General features: G+C 38.9%; 1 protein-coding gene across 6 annotated transcripts in view; it reads left to right on the top strand.

The window, feature by feature from the left end:
* Nucleotides 1–23,210, top strand: part of LRP1B (LDL receptor related protein 1B) — a 754,317-nt gene that overhangs the window by 640,452 nt on the left and 90,655 nt on the right. For all 6 annotated transcript variants that reach the window (XM_028745157.2, XM_028745183.2, XM_028745175.2 and 3 more), the window contains 11 exons: nt 1,085–1,456; nt 9,573–9,762; nt 11,335–11,539; nt 12,360–12,552; nt 14,460–14,585; nt 17,514–17,642; nt 17,831–17,950; nt 19,872–19,985; nt 20,580–20,729; nt 21,126–21,248; nt 22,772–22,891. In XM_028745157.2, the coding sequence (XP_028600990.2) occupies nt 1,085–1,456; nt 9,573–9,762; nt 11,335–11,539; nt 12,360–12,552; nt 14,460–14,585; nt 17,514–17,642; nt 17,831–17,950; nt 19,872–19,985; nt 20,580–20,729; nt 21,126–21,248; nt 22,772–22,891 (1,842 nt within the window). The remainder of the gene's footprint in view (nt 1–1,084; nt 1,457–9,572; nt 9,763–11,334; nt 11,540–12,359; nt 12,553–14,459; nt 14,586–17,513; nt 17,643–17,830; nt 17,951–19,871; nt 19,986–20,579; nt 20,730–21,125; nt 21,249–22,771; nt 22,892–23,210) is intronic.

Here is a 23,210-nt window from a genome sequence, read left to right as displayed (position 1 = left end):
TGAGGGAATCTTTTACCAATTCCTTCTCCCTGCTGTTGTTCTAGGGGGTCCTCCAACCATCTGGACCCAATTTTCGTGGATGGGGCTGCATAGGGATAGGGAAATCAACCAAAATCATCCCCTCATTCACCAATGGGAGCATACCATTAGAAAAACACCGTTCGTGAGATTCTTCCAGCAGCAGAACCAAATTCACCCATAATTAGAAACTGTGCTAACATCAAAAGTACAAATTAAAATTAATAGTTGAAATATGTTTTGACAACTATGTTACTAACAGGTTGAACTCCCAACATGAGGTACTTAAAAGTTGTTACTTTGACATTTGGTCCTTAAGTTATTCATTTTTGCTTGATTTAACAAATATTACAATGAACATTTATAACCAACTAGACCACTCAGAACAAAAGTCTGTGCTTTTGATTTTATAAATACTTAAGTATTTCTAGATATAGAATTTCTATATATTGATTTATGCTGTTTACAGATACTTTCAATTTGTTTTTGTTTGTTTTTATATAAAAACAAGCAAAACCAAACCAGGCCTATACATACTTATTTGTTTTTAAAATATATTGAAATTAAAAGGACTTGTTTCCAAGCACATTTGTTTAAATAAACATTTCTTAATATTTCATATATCTCTTCTAATACCTCTAAAATAATAAAATATGACCTTGTATGAGATATTTGAACATTCATAGCCGATATATATCTATAACTAATCCTTAGCAATTGTAGAGAAATCTCAACAATTCTTTCAATCATTGATTAATGACTGTGGTAAATAATAGTTCCAGCAGAAAGGTAGAGAGGTCATTTTCTTGATTTTGCCTTTTCCACTGTTCTAGAGGATCCCCCAACCCTCCATAGCTTATTTTGGGGGACAAAGTGAGCTGCAAATGGAAGGGGAAATCAGGGGAGGTCCTCTCCTTCCATTGGTGGTATAAGAGCCATTTAATTTAATTAAATAATAGTTATATTACTGTAAATGCGTGGATTTCTGGTGTGTGATATTAACATAATCAAAATCATTACGATATGGTAAGTTATAAAAATCAGAATTTTTTTGTTTTCCCTACAGGAACCAACATTTGTGCAAAGAACAATGGTGGATGTCAGCAACTTTGCCTTTTTCGAGGAAATATGCAGAGAACATGTGCTTGTGCTCATGGCTACCTAGCCGAGGATGGAGTTACATGCTTGAGACATGATGGCTATTTGCTTTATTCAGGAAGAACAATATTTAAAAGTATACATCTTTCGGATGAAACAAATTTAAATTCACCAATACAACCTTACGAAAATCCTGAATATTTCAAAAATGTGATAGCACTGACTTTTGACTACAGCCAAAAAGGAAGAGGTACTAACCGAATCTTCTTCAGTGATGCACACTTTGGAAACATACAACTTATTAAAGATGATTGGTCTGGCAGAAAAGTTGTAGTTGAAAGTAAGTATACTTATGCATGGTTGTTTTTAAATCCACTTGTCTTTTAGTTATTTTTACCCCCCAAAGTGCAACCATCTCATGCCCTAAATTATAACTGCAATAAATGAAGCTTTACAGTGCAATGCTTACTCACTGGGACTTTATCTTTTGTACGTATTTTTAGATCGCAGCCTTAATTGGTTTAATTTGTGGGATGGCAAATTTAAGTGTGCACTTTTTTACTGCTATGTTCATAGCTGCCTGTTCCTATAATAGGGAATGAAAAAGAAAACATTCCAGCTAGACTTTTCTTGTTAGCAGTGAGCGGTAGCTTTTGTTTATTAAATTGTAATGAACTTATACTTTGTTTAGACTCTCCAAACGCAATTTGTTGAGTTTTGGAATACACAATATTAGCTTAAATGGTTAAATGGTTAAAAGGCAAGTGATTAATTACTGACTTTTAATTGATTGGAAGCTGTAATAATAAATTGGGCATCTAAGTATTTCTTAATCTAAATGTATTCTCTCAGGTTTTAGGATATCATCTGATACTGATGCACTGGTTGCAGCTGAACTTTTTTAAAAAAAATGATTTGCCTTCATTCACAATTGCTATTTCAATAACATTGAGCACTGGCTTCCAGTTTCAACTAAGTGATGTTTGCCCCAAAGAAAAACTGACCATGGTAAATCCCAAAATTCTTCTCTGTCTCAGATTCTAATCTGAGACAGACTTCATGCACAAGATTACAGAGGGCAATATTGCTTGAGCTGGCCAATCTAATTTCTACATTTGTTTCATGAACAGATTGTAGAAGTGATATAAGCAAAACAGTTAAGCAAAACATTTTATCATATATTTCTATTAGCCTCAGAGGAGATATAGTGGTGTAGGCATAGTGGCTGAGAGATTTAGATGTGACTCAGAGTTCTGCCTCTTAGGGGCTTGTAGCATTGGGGGCGAAAGTGTCATTGATGTAATTCAGGGTTTTAATCTTAGGGAATGAAGAACCTTCCATGTCTGTTCATTGCTTTGACTATGATAATTGGGCTCTCCTACTCCAGTTAAGAGAAAACAAAATTTGTATCTGGCTGCTGTATATTCAAGCAAATATCTATAGTATTTCATTGAAACACTCAAGAATAAAATTGGTGATATTGAAGATACATTTCCACTTCACAGAAACCTTTACTACTTAAAAAGACACTATTTATTGATGGATTTTACACATCCCTAAAAGCAAATGGTTACCCAAATCCTACACGTAATTTAACATTTTCTTTGCACAGAAACCAAATTTATGACTTGTAAGGAGTCTTCCATTAAACTAGTTTCCAGTTCACTAAATCAGATTTACAACTCACTAGCACCCTGTTCTCTAACATGTTTTCACCTCACTGGATACAGATTTACTACTTCGAAACAACCCATTATCTAGTATGTTTCCAGTTCACTGGAAACAGATTTACTACTCATACACAAACCATTATCAAACATAGTTCCAACTCACTGAATATTGATTTAGAATTCATAAACAGCCCATTATCTGACAAACTTTCAGCTCACTGAACAGATTTGCAACTCATAAACAACCCATTATCTAACACATTTCCAGCTCACTGAAAGTAGATTTACAGTGTATAAACAACCCATTATCTAACATGTTTCCAGTTCACTGAAAACAGATTTAAAACTCACAAGGATATCAGTCACTGACAAGTTTTAACCACCATAAATAAATATAAGAAGAGTTTAACTCACCATATGTTCGGTCAACTGTCATATATGCTGCATTCACTTTTTCAAATTAAATACCATATTGTAAGCATAGGATTAATATAATAAAGGGGTGTGTGCTTGTGTGTGCTTAAAATGTAAGATCAGCTGCGTTGTCAACTTGTGATCTCTTGCACATGAACATTACTAGTGAGAAAAAGATTGCTCTCCAACATCGGGGATTTTAGATGTGAAACTATTATGGTTTTTAGATGGTTTTTAAAGACTAAATTAGGGGTTGGTCAGTAATAAACCTGGTATTGGTTGTTGTTATTTTGTTAGATCATTTACCTGTAGTGGTGCATAAGTAACTGTATAAGAGCAAGTTAAGACTGACAGCATCTTCTCCTTTTATGTTTGAATTATATTAGTAAAGTTCTTCAGTCTGAATGTGCGTAAGAATGCACTGCATCCTTTCCAGCATGGAGTAGCATGGGGGCGGGGATCAGCGGCGTAGCGTGGGTTATCAGCACCCGGGGCAAGGCAAGTAATTTGCGCCCCCTAACCCGGGGCAAGGCAAGTACAGTAATTTACTCTCCCAAGCAGCAGCAGCGAGGCTTCTCTTTCCCCCGCGCTCTCCTGGAGCTGCCTCTTTTCTTTCCTTTTTTCCCTTTCTCCAAGGCTTTTCGCTTTCTCTCCTAAGTTGATTCCTCCTCCACACCGCGGCGTTTCCTGGCTGCTCCCCCCCCCCCTTCTCTCCTCCTCGCTCTGCTTGCCTTTCCCTGCCCTGCCTGAGGGCGCCCTGAGGAGACTCCGCTCTCCTTTTTGACCAGGCGAGGTGGAAAAAAGGGGGGGAAGTCTCTTCCCGCCCCCTCGCCAGACTCCCTGCTCGGCTCGGCTCACTACCCAGGCGGCCAGTGGAGAGAGTCTTGAGCCGCTTAATTCCCAGCAAGGAATTAGCAGGCTCGCTCCACCTCCTCCTCCTCCCGACTTTGCTGCTGCTGCTGTTGCGCGGCTTTTTTCCTCTACCGACGGCACGCTGTGCCTTGGAGAGGTTCCCGCTTCCTCGAGGGGGGCCGACCAAACGCGCCCCCTAAAATGTTGCGCCCGGTGCGGCCGGCACCCCTGGCACCCCCCACGCTACGCCACTGGCGGGGATGAGGAGAGAGCTTGCAAAAGTCAGAAACCAGGATAGGAGAAGTGGGAGATAGGCTTCTATTAAAATATAATTATCATTTTTAAATGGGGGGGGGTTATAGGTAGAGGTCATTTACATCTTAGATTGGAGGCAAGGACTTATCTTTTATGCCCATGTAACTCTGTAAGGCACCATGCACTATGATGGTGCTAGATAAAAAAAATATCATTGCTTTATTACCGAAAAAATAACAACAACAAATAAATTTATATACCACCTTTCATCTGAGGATCACAGAGCAGTTTACAGTATTCTTTTGACTGTCCTGACAAAACTTTAAAAGCTGCTGTTTTAGAATTATATGCTGATGGTAACAACTAGGGATGCAAGTTGCATTTTCACTTGTATTTGGTGCCAGACTTGAGGTTAATGGAGCTCCACTTGCAATGAAGGAAAGGGATGGAGAAATGGATTCCCTCAGTTCTCCTTCCCAATTTTATTCCTTACTATTCAGCCTTACTAACTTGGGAGTTGACTAACACTTCTACAGATGATCTCAGTCATCCAGTTTGGATGAATAGGTCCAGGTTGTCCGTAAGGTAACTAGGACCTAAGTTGTTCAGAACTGTGTAAACTGATACAAGAACCTTGAACCTGACCTGGTAGTGGATGGGAAGCCAGTGCAGTTTTTTTTATAAAAAAAACAGCAACAACGATGCCACTGCATTCTGGACCAGTTGGTTTTTCTGGATGAGGCCCAAGGGAAGCCGCACACAGAGCGTGTTGCAATAAACCAGCCTTGAGTTTACCAAAATATGTACTACAGTGGCCAGGCTGTTTAGTAATGACTGTAGCTGATGATGAAGGTGGTAAAAAGGCATTCCTAGACACAAAGGACAGTTGTACCTCTAGTGACAGAGATGTGTGCAGGAGTCACCCCCAAGCTACATAAAGGTAAAGGTAAAGGAACCCCTGACCGTTAAGTCCAGTCGCGGACGACTCTGGGGTTGCGGCGCTCGTCTTGCTTTACTGGCCGAGGGAGTTTTGTCCACAGACAGTTTTTCCGGGTCATGTGGCCAGCATGACTAAGCAGCTTCTGGTGAAACCAGAGCAGCACACGGAAATGCCATTTACCTTCCTGCCGGAGCGGTACCTATTTATCTACTTGCACTTTGACGTGCTTTTGAACTGTCAGGTTAGCAGGAGCAGGGACTCAGCAACGGGAGCTCACCCTGTTGCGGGGATTCGAACCGCCAACCTTCTGATTGGCAAGCACTAGGCTCTGTTGTTTAGGCCACACGCCACCTGCGTCCCTACCTACTCCTACTCCTTAAGAAAGAAGAGGTAACTTGCCTATTGCCTGGACACGGGGACCACCCATCCAAATCTTCCCATGATTCAAGCATACTTTATAGGGGCCCCCTCCAATCCACCACTGCATTCACACCGGAGTTTTGACAGCCTCTTCTGATTCAGATACTACAGAGAAATAGAGCTGTGTGTCATCAATGTGTTGGTGACACTTTGCTCCAAAACTTCTAATGGCTGCTCTCAACAGCTTCATCAGCTTATTCACTGGACTCCAGTTCCTTTCAACTCCTGTATCATGACGTAGTTATGAAGCCAATACATATCTTTTTAAAAAAATCTCACAGAGGAAAGGATTTTAAAGGACTGAGTGAGAAAAGCTAGTATTAATTCAGCGTCTAGCATATATATATATATATATATATATATATATATATATATATATGTTTTCGTAGATTTTCACGGGTACAGGAATGCAGGTTTTGGTGTCCTCGGGTGTCTTCCCGTGTAAAAGTTGGGGTGTCTAGGCGACGTTTCGACGAGGTCTCACTCGTCATCTTCAGGCTGGTGCTTTCGGCTTCTTGTTACATGGTGGCGGGTTGTCGAGAGCCTCCCCGCAGCCGAATCCACCGCCGAGTGCCGGCCTTCTTCTGGACACCAAAACCTGCATATATATATATATATATATATGGAAAATGGTATTGATTTGCTTTTGTCAGTTTGTCACATTTTTCATAATATTAGTGTTCTGAATTGAAAGGCTGCCTAGACTATTTGTACCTTTAAGCAATAGGAGTTATAGAATAAAAGTCAATTTATCCCTAACACAAAGTGACTGGCTTTGTAATATATTGCATATCTCTCCACTGAGGTTGTTCAACTGTGTGTTACTGTTCCTTTTAGTTAAGTGGTTCCTATTTAACTTCCAGACGAAAGCATCTAGGTTAGCATTTATCTTATTAAGTATTAATCATGATATATATTTTAGGTTCCCTTAATATTTTTAGGCTTCTGTACAATAACTTTTTCTATAATAAAATCTTAAGATCTTTATATCATTTTTGTAATTTCACCATGAGTTGAATAAAAGATGAAGTCTGTGACAATCCAGGAAAAAAGTATTAAATGTTTTGTGTTTTTTACTAATAAGCTCCATAGAAATTGCCTAATATTTAACTTTCTTTATGGTGTATAAAGAGTCCCGCAAAAAGCATGTGTCATTATAGTGTTAAATCTCTATTCTGATGAGTTGGTTGATGAGTTCAGTAAGTGCCACATTTTCTAATTTTACAAATTGCATATGCATACTTATTTTATCATGCTAAGTAGCATCTTTCTTTTAATGTTTGCAAAAAGGATCTAATCAGACAATCAAACAATCTGTCAGTCAGGAGACAAATTCTTCATCCTGCCAATTTATTCATTTTTATTATAGCTTATTATTACATGTTGGGGATGGGGGTAGGCAATTGGTGGTTTGTTGCTTTATGACTATCTTAGGAACCCACTGAAAGAGTAAAGAATTAATTAGTGCTCTCATTGTGCCATTTATAATTTGTGTGAACTGTTGAATCATATCCTCATATGGTTTATTGCTTCAAAACACTGCTTTAATATCAGTCACCAAATGGTGACCACCTGTTGTCTGTTACAAATATTCTGTATGAACAGATTGTCAGAAACCAACCTCATTCCCAGCATCTGGGCTAGGAAAGCAACTGACAGACTCTTCCTGAAAAGGTAAATTGCGTGAACACAATGACTGAGCACAGTAAACAAGAAAACAAGCAGTACCGGTAAATGCATAATATGGTTAAAATACCTCCAAAAATGCATTGACCACAACTCAACTCACAATATTCTTTATGGATATACTTTAGGCCAAACACCTAATTATGTATGGCCATTATTAGTTCTCAGTTTTAGCATGTACAGTGGTGAGAGAACAGGTTGTATTTGTTGCTGAAATCTGTGCTTTTGTAATCATCCATTAGTCTTTTCCACCACCGCCACTGTGCTTTTTTCATTACCCGGTGGAAAGATTTATGTAGGAACTTTGTGTGAAAATGAGGAATGTGCATCAAGCTCTTCAGCTGCTTTTAGTTCAGCAACCCCCAATATTGTTTGGAAAAAATTCATGGGGCCAGGGCTGGCTAGCCTGCCATCGTCTGCTCCTTTCTGGCCTCCTCCTACTCCCTTGCCTCCTTTAGTGAAAGGAGAGGCTGCGAAGGAGGAGGTGGTGATGGGAAAGCTCAGGTGGAGGTCGGAAGTATTTCTGTTTCGCCTCAAATGGCAAAACATCCTGGGCGAACCCTGCATGGGGCATAATAGGTTTCATGTACCTTATTCACCATGTGAGGTTGGAGGAGGAATAGCTGTGCCTTCCGTTTTTGTAGGATATTTGAAGAATAGAATCTTAAGAACAAGAAACATAATACGTTGAATGAACTTAAAACATGGGGGAAATAATATTTACAATCTCTCTCTGTGTGTTTTTCTAGTTTGAACTAACCAGTTGTAAAAGTGTCAATTGCAATGGCTGGTGTTTTTTAGTTGTTTGTATTGTCTATGCACAAGAAAAGGTGTTTCATGTGATTTCATCAGTTATTTTGTTATTTATTTGTTATTCCGTTTCCTAGGCAAGTCAGATGAAGAGCAGCAGGATAGTATTCATGGGCTGCATCTCATTGGTGGGATGTAATCCATCTTCGTTAAGTTCAGTAAAAGTGATAGATGGCATTTGGCAATGTAATGATGTGATCACTGTACCATTGCCTCTGTAAATCATAAGCTGTTGCTTTCCGTTGTGTAGACAGTTAATCAGTTATATACCATATTACTGATTTAATTCAGATTGTCAGGAGCAGGTGAATAATGTGAGTGTTGTATATTAATATCATATTGTATTAGTGTTCACTTCATTTGAAACTCATAAACTCATAAACGCATTGCTTCATGAATGAGATGAAATAAATATAATTGGTGCTCTCTGTATTGATGCCATCAGTGCTTTAATTTAGGCACTAAAGTGTGGGGTGGAGAGATAGTGATCTGGCCCACTAGCCTAAAAAGGTTCCCCACCCTGATTTAGTGTGTTAGGGCTGAAAATATTATATTGATAGATATATAAATCCCATGCATTATTACAGATTGAGAAAATCAGTGTATGGCATTGATTTTCATGTTATCAAAATATTATTTGACACTTCAGATGACAATGAAAAATATTTATCATGAGTTTGTTGGCAAATAATTAGTGTATGACAGTTGCTGATGGTTTCATATCCATCTTTAAGGCTATTTCCAATAGGCTACATTCCAGTTGAAATCAAAGGACTTGCAGCAGTCCCCATTCTCCTATGACTTCTGAAGGGGTCATTTTATTTACTTACTTTCCCTGACAGTTCTGCAAACCCGCACAAACCAACTCCTACTACATTTACAAACCACTATTTATAAACTGCATTTATGTCCCCCTGCTACATGTACAAACCACTCTGATTGCTGTGTATGTTGGGAACGTTTCTCCAGCTGCCAGGCAATATATGTTGGAAGCATTCTGTGTATGTATGGAAGCTTTGCAGTATCCAGTAGTTGGATGATATTCAACATTAGTCATACCCCAAGTAGAACCTTTGAAAACTCTGCATATGCCTTAGCTGGCTATCACCCTTTATTCTTGACTCACCCCCCAACTCACATTCCAATTGTTGTATTTATCCACTGCTGTTAATTCAAACTATTATTTAACAAGCATATTCAATCATGTTCAATCATATTCAAGTCTTATTCAACCATTATTTTCCAGAATAATTATTAAAACATTCATGTGTCCATTAGCATTGCACAGGTAGCTTATTTTTGTGTGGTAATTACATTTTTTTTTGCATGTGTGACAATGAGAGTTTTACACAATTCTATTTTGGAACGTGCTCACTTGATTTAAATATAAAATATGTGTTCTCTATCAGATGTCGGTTCTGTGGAGGGTCTTGCATATCATAGAACATGGGATACTTTGTACTGGACCAGCTCTACTACGTCTTCTATCACAAGACACACAGTTGATCAGAGACGGAGAGGTGCTTTCAACAGAGAAGCAGTCATAACTATGTCTGAAGATGATCATCCACATGTATTAGCTCTTGATGAATGCCAAAAGTAAGTGCCATAGTCATATTCGTTACTGTATGACAAACTTTACATTGTCAAGTTAGGTTCCTCTTGGTTGCATTAGGAAACAAACAGTGTTGTGTGTATATGTTTCTAATATGAGATAATTCCAATGAATCATAGTCTGTGGGACTACCAAAGAGGAAGTGCACCTTAAAGTTTTTAATGGATTTTGCCCAAAATGTCTTGATTTCTACAAATTCGCTTTGGTATTGAGTAGTGTTCTTTATCTTTTGCTTAATTTTTGATGCTTGTAAAAAGATTCAAGTTGTGTGGGGCAAGGGCAATCATTTGTTTGTATATGTTGCCTATGCAGGTTTCGAGTCTTTTATTCCCCACGTCTGAAGGACTTGTCAAATGACACCCCACCTTCCTGTTGGCTCCTAAAGTATCCCCTATTTCCTTTACTGACATGTAAAACAGTACTGTGGTGGTAGTAGGAAGTGTTTCTCCCCAATTCCGCTTCTTGTATCCCAACACATTGGAGACTGCATCAGAACTGGCAGAGCAGTTGAGTTTGGCTCTTGGAATCTCCATACAGGCATTGTGGCCTGTAGTCTCAAGACCCACCTATCTGCCTAACGTGCTGAGGCCAGAGTTATGCACCAGGGAGCACTTCAAGACAAATGAGTGGAAAGAAGAAAAAATAATATGTCTTTGCTGCTACTGCCACCTCCAAATTGTAGGAAAATAAAGAGAAGGGTTCTTGAGGAACTGGTAACTATAGGGGAAAGGAATGCCATAATGCTTTCTATTGCATTGCTCTTCTTCCAAGTTGGAGATGTGACAGTTTCCAGGATTCTTGAAATCTCTCTATTAAAGTCCTCTTCTCCAGACATTTGTTTTCAAGTCACTCTTGGATGAATAACCATGGCATCTCAACCCTGAGATTGGATTGTTAGAATCCCTGAACAGAAGTGGCACTTTCTAGTGTGGCACTTCACCATCCTAATGTGGGGATTTGTGTGTGTGCATGTGTGTCTAGATTGCCTTTCAGCTTTTGGCGGTGGGGTTAGCCAAAATATTTGGGTGGAGTGTCACTTAGCTTGATGTTTTAAAAGGTAGCCCAAGAGTTAAGCACATTTTCTTTTTCTCTCAGTGCCAGCCGAAGTTTTTTTCCCCCCTCACAGGAGTTGACAGCAACAGCACTTACATCTTGACACAATGTTGTTGCCATCATGTCAACTCCTAAGGAAAACATGTCCTACAGCGACTGAGCAGAGAGATGGACCGTGTGGGGGGGTGGGGAGACCTTTTAACGCTCAGACTACATATTTTAAAAGATGTCAAGGAAAGCTCCCACTCCCAAAACATCTAGACTATTTGCCCTCAACCCTGGAACCTTTTGTCCTATTTCAGTAGTTGTTTCACCATTCCCTTAATCTAAAGAAGTGCCGCTGATGTAGATGTGATTTTGTGGTGATTACAAGGACCTGTTTTCAATAATTCCACCAGCTTTCAAAGCAGAACCACTGCTGCATTATATGTCCATTTATGTGGCTGAAATGTCCATTTTAAGATGAGGAAATTGTGTCTGTCTTTCAACCTTTTTTCATATAGTTTAATGTTTTGGACTAATTGGAATGAGCAGCATCCAAGCATCATGAGAGCTACATTGTATGGCAAAAATGCACAAGTTGTTATTAGCACTGACCTCCTGACACCAAATGGACTTGCGATTGATCACAGTGCAGAGAAATTGTACTTTTCCGATGGCAGCTTGGGGAAAATAGAAAGGTGTGAATATGATGGATCACTCAGAAATGTGAGTAAGATCATAATGCTGATTTCTAGAAATATGCTGATACTTTCTGTATAACTGAAGAAAAATAATTTACAATAATATTGCCTTCTCCATTCAGTGCCCTTTAATCCTTATTGATGTGGGAAAAATAATGTGTGACTTTTAATTATCCAAATGCAACTACATTGCTATAGAAATGCAACTATATTCTGAACTATTGTGTATGCCAATGACACAAATGATGCCAGCATGCCAAGAACTGATACATAGCATCCCAATTACTTTTATTAAATAATTGATATATATAACAACAATTATTCAGTCATAATTTTAACATTTCAAACTCCGACTCCCTTCCTCCTCTTTCTATGGTTTTTTAAATTTCTTATCATCTTCCTGCATGCTCCATATTATCTCAACATATTCTTTTATATATCTATTCCTGTGTATATCCCATATATATTTTGAAACTGCAGGTTTTTACATTAATCCTTCCATGTTATTAAAATATTATCATGACCTTCCAAATCTAAAAGATGTGATTTCTTCAATAACAACCATTCCTTCAACCAGCACATACAATCTGCTTCGTAATATAATCTCGTATCCAGCAGAGAGAAACCTTCTCTCTCTTTCACATCTATCAATACTTTATATGTTATGGTTTTTCCCTTGCCAGATATCTTTGGAAATAACTTTTTGCCATTTGTTGAAACAATCTGTCTTGCCAATCTCCGATATTGATTGAAACAAAAATAACATCCTGTGGAAGAAATTAAATAGACAAACAGCAGGAGTATAAATATACATTCAATTGATGCCTATTTCCTTTTCTAACCAGGTGATTGTCAAATCTGGACCTGGCACCTTTCTCAGTCTGGCCGTTTATGATGACTGGATCTTCTGGACCGACTGGGTGAGAAGAGCTATTCTGCGATCCAATAAATATACAGGTGGAGATACAAAAATTCTTAGATCTGACATACCACATCAACCAATGGGCATCATAGCTGTTGCTAATGACACTAACAGCTGTAAGTTACCAAACACACCATTAATATTTATTTATTGGTAGATAGTTATTTTTTTAAAAAAATAAGTAAAAAGGTTATTTTTGTAGTTTATCATACTGTAATTCCTTATTTAGTTATATAGTAACCTTTTATATGACAGGAAAGTCACATACCAAAGGGGGCTGCAAGCTTAACTAAAGCATTTGTTGACAAGTGCTAATCTTCAGAAGATGATGGGTTTGCAGTGTTCCTTTGGATAAAGAAAGATGAAGAATTCTCTTCAAGCCTTGTGCAAACACCTGGAAAGTTATAACCATAATCAGACTTGCCCAGCATGGTTAATTCATAGACTAATGCACAATGCATCTTGATATGGATTGGAATTTGCATGAAGGTCTTTGGAACTCAGTGTCTGATACAGATCCATTTCAAACTTCTTTGGGGTGAATGTCCCATAGCCTAAATTACTCCCTAAGACAGTGTAGTACTAGGCATTTATGGCATCATGCACTAGGGATGGGGAGAAGTTTAATTCAATTTGCATTTATATGCATTTACAATTTGTATTTTTCAAAACAGTGTGCTAACTGAAGCACAGCTATCTGTCAAAATCTGAACTTCTCTGAATTTTGCAATGTAGTAGTCCAGCAAAGTATAAAGAGTTGTATACTAAAGTGTGCCGAACAATGCTCACATTAGTGAAAATTGCATATATAAATGCACAATTTTAGGAGAAATCACATGCAAAATGTAAAATTGCATGCAAAGCTTTGGAGAAAGTCACACTAAAATGCTCATTAATGGTCATGAAGACCTTTCTTTAAATGAATTCACAACATGATGTGGAAATGTGGAAAACCGAACTTAAGAGTGGAAAAATGAGAAATTGGGTAAACAGAAATTGGCAAGTTTGCCCATCTGTATCACACACCATCACGGTGTTATAATAATGGGGTTAGACACATACTTCATGAAGGAACTAATGCCACCCAATTCAACGTACCTAATTCTTCTAATATAGTTACTATTGGCCTGCTCATTAGACTGCTAGATTAACTGTGTGTGTGGAGTCCCCCCTCCCCACTCCCCACATCACTGCTGTCTATCTGGACTGGCCTGGGGCAGGGCATCTCCTAAATTGAGGTTTGTGTTGGATTGACAGCAGCACTCCCACCAGTGCTACCCTCACCACCACCTAGGAATGTGGGGCAAATTCTGCTTCATTCTCATTTTAATGCAAATCTACATAATTTGCACTTCCTAAAACAGTACATGATCTGAAGCACAGCTTATTTTGAGACCCATGCTTCTCAAATTTTTGCAATACAGTTCTTCATCTCAAAATGCATATAAAATGCCTATTATTAGTGTTAAGTGTGCATATAAATGCGTTGTATTAGGGAAAACTAATTGCAGAAATGTGCACTAGCAGACGCCAGCACAAGGATTCCTGCTAGCATAATGGGACTTGGCACACAATGCTATCCCCAAATTTTCTCTGGAGCATTGAGACAACCCCCAGGGAGAAGAGGAGGGCACAAGGTTCGGCGATGCAAGGAAAATCCTTTTTTAAAAACTGCAATATTTTTATTTATATATACAGTTTTGAAGGTATCAAAATACAGTCACAGGTGAAGCACCTTGCAGCTTCCTATTTTCCATTTTTCCTCTATGTACTAAGAGCAAAGCTTAAAATTAATTTGTGTTTCCTTAGGCGTCCCATAATTTTGTTAGACATAAATCAGTCAAGATTGAGTGGCTGGGGAAACTCAGCCAGATGGGCAGGGCATAGATAATAAAATTATTATTATTGTTACTATTACCATCAAGCGTTTCTGAACAATAAAGCAAGTAGTTCCAATGTCAATATTAGATTACTTCTTTTTTATGTTTTTATATTATAGTGTCTCTCTTTCTCTCTCTTTTAGGTGAATTATCCCCTTGTGCCCAGATGAATGGGGGCTGTCATGACTTATGTCTTCTGACCCCCGATGGCCGTGTTAATTGTTCATGTAGGGGTGAACGAATACTTACAGATGACAACAGATGTGTGCGTAAGTAATATTAATTGATAATAGCAGCAAGCGGCGGTGGAGCTTGTCTCCACGCTGCCTGGGGCATGTATGTGTGTTGTGCACCCCAGAGGCGGGGCGAAGGATGGAGGACAAACGGAGCCCACCATGACTGCTTAGCCCCACCACTGAAATGGCACCAGGGACAAAAGAAGGCATGAAAGCCATAGATATGGAATTTTGAACTGCAATCAGGTGAAGCAGGTTCTGACAGGGTAATTTCACAGTAAAATTTAGTTAGATTAAAATCCTACAGCATATCTAGATCCAGCAGTATTTTGCTTGTATCTGCTAAATTGTCTGGAAAATATATTGATGAAAGCTTTTGAAGCATTTCTTTTATATATATGTAAGTGCTTGAATTTGCCCTTGTGCATTCCAAGAATTATGTATGCCTTACAATTACACATAACCATGGGAGGAGTACCCAAACTTTTTCACTGCACCCTTTATCTTCTGTCTTAACCTATCTGTCTGCTGAATGTATGACTCAGTGTAAAACTTTAGGGTAAAATGTTGGTTATAAATCAAATCAAATCAAATCAAATCAATAACAACAATAACAATACTAATTGTTATTTGTGCATATCAACTGCACAAACGTCCAAGAGTCAATGACTGGTGGCAAATAGTGGAACTACCCCTCACAGCCTGCAAACTCTCCACATACCCCCTACTCTCATAAAGAGAGTGATCTAAAACCACCGGCTAGAAATGTGAAGCAGTATTTTGAAACATCCAGAAAGTTAGCTGAGAAATGTAAGTGTTCTGCCTTTACCATTCTCTAAATTTTAGGACTTTTTGCACCTTTGTCCAATGAAATTTTTGGCATTTTCCAAGAGTCTTTAAGTGCTGCTTGCAACTGTAAACATCAATTAAATTTACATCAAGTTTATATTTCCATATTTTGTTAATTAGTTGTATTTAATAATGTATATGATGTATTTGAATACTTCACATCAAGAGGCTATTTAAAGAGCATAGGTGACTGCTGGAATTAAAATGTTTCAAACTTTGGAATTGTGCATGTAGAGTTGATCTAAAGCAGATTTTCTTCAATAAATTAAAGTGACTGTACTATAGATATGCAGTCCTTGTTGCATTGGTGCTCCTGTTTGGCATTATAATTGAGATAAAGTGGCTCCTACAGATGATTTACAGTGATAAAAAGCATGTTAATTAAAGCTGTAGCACAGCTGCAGTGTACCACAATCGTAGAATAGCTGTGAAACTCATATCCTGAAGAGATCAATTGATCTTGTATGGACAGGCACCTGATTTGCAATGGTTCCAAGTTAATGTAATTAAAACATTAGTATTTCTTATTAACAGCTTATTTCAGTATAGACTTGGAACCACTACTAACAAACCATCAGCATATCACTGAGAGCACCTCACACAGCTGATTTGCAGTAAGTTCAAAACTGGAATTAATTTGGCAACATGTTCAAGTATTTTTACTTCCCAAAGGCATTAAGCTGTTTAACTCAGACAACTTTAGTATAGATCTTACCATTGGTTGTTAAGTAACGGATACACTACATTGTAATACAGTGGTACCTCTAGTTACTAACTTAATTCATTCCGGAGGTCCGTTCTTAACCTGAAACTGTTCTTAACTAGAGGTGTGCTTTCGCTAATGGGGCCTCTTGCTGCTGCTGCTGCTGTGCCGCCGGCACACGATTTCTGTTCTCAACCTGGGGCAAAGTTCTCAACTTGTGGTAACTCTTCCAGGAGTTTGTAACCTGAAGCGTTTGTAACCTCAGGCAGTTGTAACTCGAGGTACCACTGTACAGTGGTACCTCTGGTTACGTACTTAATTCATTCCGGAGGTCCGTTCTTAACCTGAAACTGTTCTTAACCTGAAGCACCACTTTAGCTAATGGGGCCTGCTGCTGCTGCTGCGCCACCGCCACACGATTTCTGTTCTCATCCTGAAGCAAAGTTCTTAACCAGAGGTACTATTTCTGGGTTAGCAGAGTCTGTATGCTGAAGTGTATGTAACCCGAGGTACCACTGTATTACATCTTTTCCAAGTATGCTTAAAATTTTTCATGTGAAGGCAAGAGCACATTTTTATTGTTTTGGTATACTAAGTTACCACCAATTTAGTCTGCTGTTCTGGTCCAAATTCATTGCTTTCAGTTCAGGTCTTGTTAATTGACAGTATGGAATCAGTAGCAGGTAGTAGTAATCTGTAGTTGGCACAAATGTGGTTTTTATGGCTGGCATCAAAGGGTGGAATTCAACATATTGCTAAGCTGATTATTCCATCAATTCAAGCATTTAAGTTGGCCAGGCAGACCCATCTCCCCTCTCCTTCCCCTTCTTCCGATCCTCCCAGAACTGATTGGTGGGCACATGGGGGGAAGAGAGGTGACTCCTTGCTGTGGCTCCTGCTGGTCCAACTATTTAGTTGAAGAGTCGGCCCCTCCCAACTCTACAATTCTATGATTCTATTATTCCAAAACTAGTCATTCTTAATTGAATAGAAAATGAAATGATTCAAGGTTTCAGAACATCATGAAGTTGGAAATTACAAGTGTGTGTGTGTGTGTGTGTGTGTGTGTGTGTGTGTGTGTGTGTTCATAGCAGCATGGCTTCTATTTCTCCATGGCTTGGGTCCAGGGCACTCTGAAGTGGAATATTTGCAGTCTGAAATATACAACATTTTTGTAATACATATTTAGTTAGTTACAGAATTGCCATTGGCTGTTGCAACATTCACTTTGAACTTCTGTATTTTGTTTTAACACTTGTTTTGATCTTCTTTCTTCCTTTTTTCTTTTTTGCTTAGACTGTGTATATTTCCACCCTGGGAACTTTGGGCGAAGGGCAGATTATTCATACTTTAAATAAATAAACAAACAAACAAACTCATGCTTGCTTTTCTGTTGTTCACTCTTTCAGCTAAAAACTCCTCATGCAACTTTTACTCTGAGTTTGAATGCGGAAATGGAGAATGCATTGATTACCAGCTGTCCTGCGATGGCATCTCCCATTGTAAAGACAAGTCTGATGAGAAGTTATTTTATTGTGGTAAGATTCTTTTATCTCATTGGGTTACATTGTCATATCTTGTTTCCATGTAATGTTTCTGACTAGCCATATAAGCGGATTCATAGTTTATTGACTCTGCTCCAAATTCCAAAACTTACTCTTATCTAGCCATGTTAATAGGAAGGTTATGTAAATAAAATAATAGTCCTTGTATTTTAATTTACCAGAAAATAGAAGCTGTCGAAGAGGCTTTAAATCCTGTTCTAACCGTCGCTGTATTACAACTGATCAAGTGTGCGATGGCAAAAATGACTGTGGTGATGGGTCTGATGAAATAGGCTGTGAAGGTACTTTTTTTGTTTGTTTCTTTTCCAGCAGTATAATGTTTATGAATTCTAGTATTTATTAAATTTCAAGAATCTGTGAGTGCCCCGAACCAATGACCAAATATTTATTTTCACTGACTACCAATAAAAGTCATATCTGAACTCCAGAATTATAATTCAACACCACCATCCCATCCCCAATTCCAGTCAAATATTTCAGTCAACATATTTTGTTGAATAAGTGGTATGTAGAAATAAGCGTCTGCAGGCATTTTTCACTTTCAGCAGCAGTCCTATGTGTGCAAAGTAGGCCTCTGTAGTTGAAAATTGAGCAGTTCAGAGTGCAAACCCAATGCTACTACATTGTGCACTGTATACCAATGTTGTGTGAGATTGATTTCATATATCCCTGAATCTCCACCCCAGTGAATAGTACTTTCAAAATTGTGAATGTTGTCGTTGGTTCAATTTCCGATGTGTCTACTGTAGTTCTACTTTGTGGAGAAATATCTCAGAAACTTACCTTATTTCTACCCTATAATTCTATCTTACTTCATTTAATTTCTGTCTGGCTTAACCAGTGAAAAAGCAGACTCAAGACTGTAACTGTGGCAAATCACCTTTTTTCGTTTTTTAGTGCACAAAGTGCAATGGTATTGTGAAACGATAGGTTTGTAGAACGTACAGAAAATAAAACTAATTCTGTGAGGTGAAATATCTAAAAAGAAAGTAACATAAGGCAACTTGCATATGATAATATTTAAAGCATCTCAAATCAATTGGTTATAGTTGGATGGGGAAGAGAGTAACTGGGACCACTGCTTCATCAGCGATTCTTCAGGCAGGGCACTTTGGCACACTCCAGTGCTGGCTTGCAAAAAACGTGTTATGCTTTCCCCTTTGTTTTTTGCTTTACAATTGTTTGCTGAGACTCTTGCCATGATGCCACGGTCTCAATTAGTCTCACAGAAAGCAGCACAAAATTGCAGAAAAGTCGCAAGCAGTTTATATAAAAATGGCAGACATAATGCCATCTATCTTAATCCACCATGGGTGCTCTGCTAAACCTATCATAACTACTGGGTATTTAGGCCAAGTAGGGCCGAGATTAGCACAATTGGATACACATTATTTTACAGAAATATGTGTGTGCAGTTTTAAAGTCCCTTTTCAGCTTCTCTCAGCTCAAGCTGATCAATATCGCTGCTTTTCTTTCCAGACTTGGAGGTAGAGACTTAATAATGCACAGCATCTTCCTTAAACATGCAGAAAAGGGCTGCAATTAGAATAATAGGATCATAGAATTGTAGAGGTGGAAGGGGCTATGAGGGTCATCTTGTCCACCCCCTACAATGCAGGGATCTTTCACCCAGGAAAATAATGGACTGTGGGATGAAGAAACAAGGAGTATATAAAATGCCACAGGGGTATTTGCTTGCATCTTGAACAGGCCAGCCCTAAAATGTGCTTTTCTGGGCTGTGTTCATGATGTGTGTGACTTCAGAGCCGTCTTTCTCATTAGATTTACTGGCACATTGCACCAGGGTGCCGACCTCTCAGGGGCGCCCCAGCAAGTGGGGGAGCTGTGCGGCTTTGCCGGCGGCCTCCCCTTTCCTTCCTGCACACCTGCCAGCTGCGCCCCGTCAATCATATGGCTGGCGGGCATGCAGCTTCCTTCCCAAGCCCCCGTGGGAGGAGAGCGATCCCTGCAGAGGCTTGGGAAAAGGTCAACAACTCCAGGAAATGGGGGGTGGGGGATCTTTGCACCATGGTGACGGATATGCTTAAGATGGCCCTGTGTGACTTGTTACTTTTAAACAACACACATTTAAGTGTTGTAATTAATGTAGTAGCAACTTTAAACTTAAGTATTCCAAACCTTGCAAGTTGTGTGTATATCTTTCTTTCTTACTCCCCACCCACCAAACACTTCACCCTGTAGTTTCAGGATGTACTTCAACAGAATTTCACTGTGCAGATGGAACTTGCATTGCAAAATCAGCGCAATGCAATCAGATTGTGGACTGTTTGGATGCTTCTGATGAGAAAAACTGCAGTAAGGAATTTAGTTATTTTTTCATTTGTAACTATTTGTTTCTTATACTATACTAATATATAACTGTAAGTTTAATTAATTTGTGTGATGTAATTGGTAGGGGACGCGGGTGGCGCTGTGGGTAAAAGCCTCAGCGCCTAGGGCTTGCCGATCGAAAGGTCGGTGGTTTGAATCCCCGCGGCGGGGTGCGCTCCCGTTGTTCGGTCCCAGCGCCTGCCAACCTAGCAGTTCAAAAGCACCCCCGGGTGCAAGTAGATAAATAGGGACCGCTTACTAGCGGGAAGGTAAACGGCGTTTCCGTGTTCGGCTCTGGCTCGCCAGAGCAGCGATGTCACGTTGGCCACGTGACCCGGAAGTGTCTCCGGACAGCGCTGGCCCCCAGCCTCTTGAGTGAGATGGGCGCACAACCCTAGAGTCTGTCAAGACTGGCCCGTACGGGCAGGGGTACCTTTACCTTTAATTCAATTGGTAGCAGGCAATGCTGTGATTGTGGGAGCTAAATTAAGCAACCACTGTCAAAGAAATCACAGTGATGAGATCCACACTGAAAAGAATATATTCTAATGTATGCCCATTCCGTTTTGTGTACCTCAGACAGCACAGACTGTGCTCACTTCTATAAACTTGGAGTCAAATCTTCAGGATTTATTAGCTGTAATTTTACATCACTTTGTATACTACCAGAATGGATGTGTGATGGATCTAATGACTGTGGAGATTATACAGATGAACTTAAATGCCCAGGTAATTATGGGGGAAATTTTTTTCTATATTAGTGGCATTGTTTCTTTATTGTATGTTGAGTTTCTCTTTGACAAACCTGTATATGGAACACTCCTGCATATAGGAGGAAGTGGCAATGTTGGTGATTCCTTCAGTGCCCTGAGAAACTGGACTGGACAGCTGAGGAACTGTCCAAAAGAATGCAGAAGGTGGCATGGCTGCATGGGGAAGAGAAAATGGACATTTTTTGCCTCTTCCCTTTCTCCTGTGGGAGCCTTTACTGGATCAAAACCCCTTCCATGAATGGAATGAGACCTTCTATTTAGTGGATCAAACCCACATTATCTTTTCTACGTATATTTCATCCAAAATTACATGACTACCAGAAACAAATTGCTACTTTTATTTTATTTGCAGTTCGAAACAAGCATACATGTGAAGAAAATTATTTTAGTTGTCCAAGTGGGAGGTGTATTTTGAATACCTGGGTATGTGATGGTCAAAAAGATTGTGAAGATGGAAGTGATGAATTGCACTGTGGTTAGTATCTTACCTTACTCTTGTTAGTATCTTATCTTTGAACCATGGATGTTTGTGCAAAGGAGATGTCAATTGAAATCTCTGCAAGAAAAAGAATACAAGTAAACTAAACTGGTGTTTTAACAAATCTCAATAAACAGCTTGAAATCCTTGCAAATTATATAGGCATGATACATAGCAAAAACTTTATTGTATAATTTGGTCATTTAGGCTCTAATCATATACATATTCACCTAGATTGTAATCTAGTATAGCTCCGTAGTGAGTGATGCAGTTAGGATCTTTGCCCCACAGTCCAGCCCCCTGCAAAGACCATCAGAGAGCAGCATAAAATAAGTCATATAAAATGTGGTAATGGTGGGAGGGAGGAGAGAAAGAAATGTTGTGTGCTGTGCAACTGAAATAATACATGTTGACTTCTAAAGGAGGGATGCAAGAAGACCATTCATTCCAGAGTCTAAAATTACCTAGGGGCTGACATGTATAGGATTCTGCTGTTAGGTTCCTTTGCTAGAGATCAACAAACTTATAAATATATTTTGGTGTGATTAGAGTATGCAGAGGAGGCAGAGGTGGAGGTGGAGGAGAAGGAGATGATTTCCATAAATTATTCCTTACTACTTTAGTATCCTGGAAAGCTGTTCTGGGGGGATGGAGAACTTTCTGGAACAATGAGGAACATGTCAGTGGAGGCTGCAGAAAGACAGATAATCAAAATCTGCCTTGCTGCAGGACTCCTCTGCAATTTCAATGGGTTTGATATGTATTACTATGGTGTAATGTCCCTCACTGAATATTTAGTCCCTCAAAGATCTTTGCCATTTTTCTTGTGAGAACATATATATATATATATATATATATATATATATATATATATATTACTGTTAGATTACACAGAACCATACAGGTTCAAGCTGTTAAGAAAGTTTGTAATTATTTTGATCTTAGAGCTGTTTTGTTTTTTTACAATATGTTCGTGAAAACTTAAAATACCTTTAGTAGTGGGCAAAAGTACTGTATTCACATAATATGTTGTAGGATATTTGTTTAACATTAGATTACTTTTTTAAATGCTTGTTGGAAGGCATGCATATGTGTCTTTTCCTCTACGTAGCTGTTTTTGAATAGTAGAACAAGAATTATTTTTATTTACATTTGTTAAAGATGCAAGGTAGATTATAATGTGATTTAAAGATATATAAACAATCTTAACGAAGACAGAAGTGCCTGGCGTGCTCTGGTCCATGGGGTCACGAAGATTCGGACTCGACTAAACAACAAAACAATCTTAACAATGCCTGGAGAAGCTGAGCAAAATTCCATTGGCTCTTTAGGAATTTTGAAGGGAATTTCCAGATGGGCAATATGTGAAATGAACTTCATCGGAAATTTCTAGGAAGAATTTTGCTTGTCAATAAGGTGGGGGGGGGGGAGGAGCATGCTAGATTTTTTTTTCATAGTGTTGATATTGAATCTGTTCCTATTGTATATATGCAACACCTATCATTTACATGCCCTTGCAGATTCCTCTTGTTCATGGAATCAGTTTGCTTGTTCTGAAAATAAGTGTATCTCTAAACAATGGATTTGTGATGGGGAGGATGATTGTGGAAATGGCTTGGATGAAAGCAAACCTATATGTGGTGAGTACTACAGTGATACAAATATGAGCTTGGGGTGCACATTTCAAAATTACTTGGCCCTACCCTATTCATTCAGTCAACTCAATGAACAACCACCAGAAATAAGTATTGGAGCGTTATCATATTCTGTAGGATATAAGAAATATATGTAATATTTGGTATCCCTTATAAGACATATGGTATTGTGCAGTAATAAGAACTTGATGAGCAATATCCAAGTTCTTTGAACTAGTAGTGGCTGGTGGGGCTGTGCAGGCACAGCTGTGTTGCTCTTCTGACTTCCCAATGCTGTGCATCACTGCCAGTTACTGAGAAGGAA

This window comes from Podarcis muralis, chromosome 1, assembly GCF_964188315.1.
Source record: "Podarcis muralis chromosome 1, rPodMur119.hap1.1, whole genome shotgun sequence".
In the NCBI taxonomy this organism is placed as follows: domain Eukaryota; kingdom Metazoa; phylum Chordata; class Lepidosauria; order Squamata; family Lacertidae; genus Podarcis; species Podarcis muralis.
The sequence above is the reverse complement of the archived record's forward strand: the minus strand, read 5'-3'. Positions and strand labels throughout refer to the sequence as shown.